Here is a 3865-nt window from a genome sequence, read left to right as displayed (position 1 = left end):
TGCTGAACCTCCAGTACAAAGAAGAAACTGTATGCCTGGTGCATAGTAAATGCTCAAAAGAGATTTGATGCGTTAATACTGGATGATGCCATAGATTCTGTCTCTCTCTCTCTCTCTCTCTCTCTCTCTCTCAGCAGTGCTGAAAAACCCGACCCACAATAAACACTTGACAGATACTTGCTAAATGAATGATTCTTGTCACTGAAAGAGGAAGTAAGTTCATTAATTGAGATAATAATAATTAAAACATTTTGAGTTCTCCCTGTGTGCTAGACACTAGATTAAGTAATTATATATTGGCTACTGTAACAAAGAAACCACAGAGTTTCAGTGGTTTACGTAATAAAAGTTTCTTTCTTACTCAGTAACACGTCACAATGGCTGCTCCTGGTGGGCAGGCAGCTCTCCTCCTTTTAGAGATCCAGGCTCCTTCCATCTTCCAGCTCCACCATCTCTTAGGCCTTTGCCTGCAAACTGGGGAAGAAGATGAGAATGTGGCTGCCCAGAGATGCAAATAGTTAGCAAGCCACTTTCTAGGGACAGAAACGGGAACGTGAATTTTGATGGACACTTAGCCATCTCTTCCACACGTTTTTTTTTTTTTTTACCGTTTACAATAGCCCAATGAAGGAGGTACCATTATTATCTCCATTTTACAGATAAGACTACTGAGGCTTAGACCTGTCCCAAAACAATAAGGTTCTAATTTGAGATTCAAACTCATGTCCCTCTGACTCAATAGCCCATTCTAAACCATTAGACCTTTGTTTCTCAGGTGGAAGTGATTTTGTTCCCAAGGTACAAGGGGACATTTGGCAATGTCTGTAGACTTTTTTTTGTGGGGTGGCGTGGCAGGTGGGTAGGTATTACTGGCATCTAGTAGGTAGAAGCCAGGTATGCTGCTCAATGTCTTAGAATGTATAGGACCTCCCCCACTCCCAGCATACACACACAAAACCAAAAGTTATCAGGCCCCAAATGTCACTAGTGCCAAGGTTGAGAAATTCAGCACCAGACTGTAAACTACCCACGATGGTAGAAGGTCAAGTATAGCTTAAGACATGATTGAAAAAATTAGGAATAGCTGCTGTGAGGAATAAGCTACGGTTCATTATGACAGGCTATGAAGGATTTTGGCAAAGAGCAGAAAGCTGCTGGTGGTTGTCAAATGCAGAAGAAGGTAAGTGGCTCTGTTATTTTTCTGTCAGCTACTTGGCATTTCTGGGACTTGATAGTACTTTTAAAGAAGTAAGTGATCTGTACTTTACTGGGTGAAAAGCTTATCTTTTAAGCCGTTTTATTTCTGAATTCAGGGAGACCAGACTCGTCCTTTTATCACATCCAGTCCTACAAATGGGGCTAGATCCACCGCAGAAGGCTGGCTCTCTGAAAACCCATATGACCCGAATTATGGCGACGTGCATTTTTATGACTATGTTGGCGATTGCTGGAATTGGAAAATTTTCCCCAAAGCTCGATTTGTATCTGAATATGGATATCAGTCCTGGCCTTCCTTCAGTACGTTAGAAAAGGTAAAGCCATCTTTGATTTCCCAGTGATTCAGAATGGTAGGCCGTGGGTGTATGTCACTTCCTTAACAGTGGTTCAGAAAGTCAAATGACATCTACTTCTTATTTAAATGGAAGTGTAGGAAGAAGATAATAGAAAAGAACTTTCTAGGGCTTCCCTGGTGGCTCAGTGGTTGAGAGTCTGCCTGCCGATGCAGGGGACACGGGTTTGTGCCCCGGTCCGGGGCCCGTGAGCCATGGCTGCTAAGCCTGCGCGTCCGGAGCCTGTGCTCCGCAACAGGAGAGGCCACAACAGCGAGAGGCCCGCGTACCAAACAAGCAAACAAAAAAACAAAAGAAATTTTGATCCTTAACCTTTGGGGTACTAAACTCTTGTAGTCATCATTTTGGGGATTATAACTTTTCTATATTGCTTTTAATTATGTTCCTTCAAGAGTATTCAAAAATTAAATGGAAGCCAGTGATTACTGAAGGCTGAGTTATTACCACATGTGAAAATTACTCTCACGTACTACTTGCTGTGTGTCCTGCAACTGTTTTATTACTTACAGATATTCAGAACTGGATAGTTTGCTACAATAAGAGAAATGAATGTGATAAATAAACCTTTGTCTGATGTTATCATGTCATATCATTCCTTTTATTTTCTCCCGTCTTCTTCCTCCTCTTCCGTTTTCTTCACGTTGGTGTCTTTGATTTTCAGTATGGCACTTCACTTTCTCTATTCCTAGAGATTCCGTTTTGTAGATGGATTGTTTCAGACTTGTGTTTTTTTTTTAACAGCTTTATTGAGACATAACTCACTGGCCATACAATGTACTCATTTAATGTGTACAGTTTAATGATTTTCAGTATATTCACAGAGTTGTGCAGCCATCACCGTGATCTAATTTTAGAATATTTACATCACCTCAAAGAAACTCTGTACCCTCTGTATTAGCAGTCACTCCCTGCTCTCTCTGTCCCTCCCATCCCAGATCTAGGCACCACTAATCTGCTCTGTGTGTCTGTAGTTTTGCCTGCTCTGTACATTTCTTATAATTGGGATCATAACATATGTGATCTTTTGAGACTGGCTTCTTTCACCCAGCATAAAGTTCTCAAAGGTCATCCATGTTGTATCATGAATTAGTATGTCTTTCTTTTATATTGCTGAATAATATTCCGTTGAATGGATAAAGCACATTTTGTTTATGCGTTCTTCAGTTGATATACATTTGTGTTATTCCCCATTTTTGGCTCTTATGAATAATGCTGCTGTTAACATTTGTGTACATGTTTTTGTGTGAACATATGTTTTCCATTCTATTAAGTATATACCTGGGAGTGGAATTGCTGGGTCATATGGTAACTCTATGTTTAATATTTAATATTCCAAGGAATTGCCAAACTGTTTTCCATAGTGGCTGCACCATTTTACATTCCCACCAGCAATGCACGAGGGTTTCAATTTCTCCACATTGTCGTCAACACTTGTTATTCCCCATTTTTGTTTTTTTTTTTTTTACATTTCCCTGGAAATTTACATTTACAGGAAATTTGTATTTATTTGATGGCCAGTCATGTTGAACATCTTTTTATGTGCTTGTTGGCTCTTTATATATCTTCCTTGGTGAAATATCTGGAGAAATAAAAAGTAGGCAAAAATCCTTTGCCTACTTTTTAATTGGATTGTCCTTTTATTATCGGTTGTAAGAGTTTATTGTAAGAGTTTACAAAAAACATACCATCTATATGTCCATGATATAGATGGTATTCTTTTTAATAGCTATATGATTTGCAAACATTTTCTCCCTATTAGTGGGTTGTCTTTTTACTTACTCGATAGTATCATTTAAAGCACAAAATTTTATTTATTTATTTATTTTAAAATATTTATTTGGTTGCGTCAGGTCTTAGTTGCGGCATGTGGGCTCCTTAGTTGCGGTAGGCGGACTCCTTAGTGTGGCATGTGGGCTCCTTATTTGTGGCATGCAAACTCTTAGTTGTGACATGCATGTGGGATCTAGTTCCATGATCAGGGATCAAACCTGGGCCCCCTGCATTGCGAGCATGGAGTCTTAACCGCTGTGCCACCAGGGAAGTCCCAAAAGCACAAAATTTAAAATTTTGAAGTCCTACTTATCAGTCTTCTCTTTTATTGCTTGTGCTTTGGTGTTGTATCTAAGAATCCATTGCCTAACTTAAGATCACAAAAGTTTACTCCTGTGCTGTCTTTTAGTTTTAGCTCTTACATGGTCTATTTTGAGTTAATTATTTTGTATGGTGTGAGGTAGATGTCCAGTTTTGGACAGCCAATTGTCCCAACACCATTTCTGAAAACATTATTCTTTCCC

At 39.3% G+C, this 3865-nt stretch overlaps 1 protein-coding gene across 1 annotated transcript in view; it reads left to right on the top strand.

Annotated features, from left to right (window-relative positions):
- Positions 1 to 3865, top strand: part of MANBA (mannosidase beta) — a 133063-nt gene that overhangs the window by 90192 nt on the left and 39006 nt on the right. The window contains exon 12 of the mRNA XM_007463815.1: positions 1314 to 1532. Coding sequence (XP_007463877.1) covers positions 1314 to 1532 — 219 coding nt within the window. The remainder of the gene's footprint in view (positions 1 to 1313; positions 1533 to 3865) is intronic.

The sequence above is a fragment of the Lipotes vexillifer genome, unplaced genomic scaffold, assembly GCF_000442215.2.
Source record: "Lipotes vexillifer unplaced genomic scaffold, Lipotes_vexillifer_v1.1 scaffold49, whole genome shotgun sequence".
Lineage (NCBI taxonomy): Eukaryota > Metazoa > Chordata > Mammalia > Artiodactyla > Lipotidae > Lipotes > Lipotes vexillifer.
This window is presented reverse-complemented; position numbering and strand designations above follow the sequence as displayed.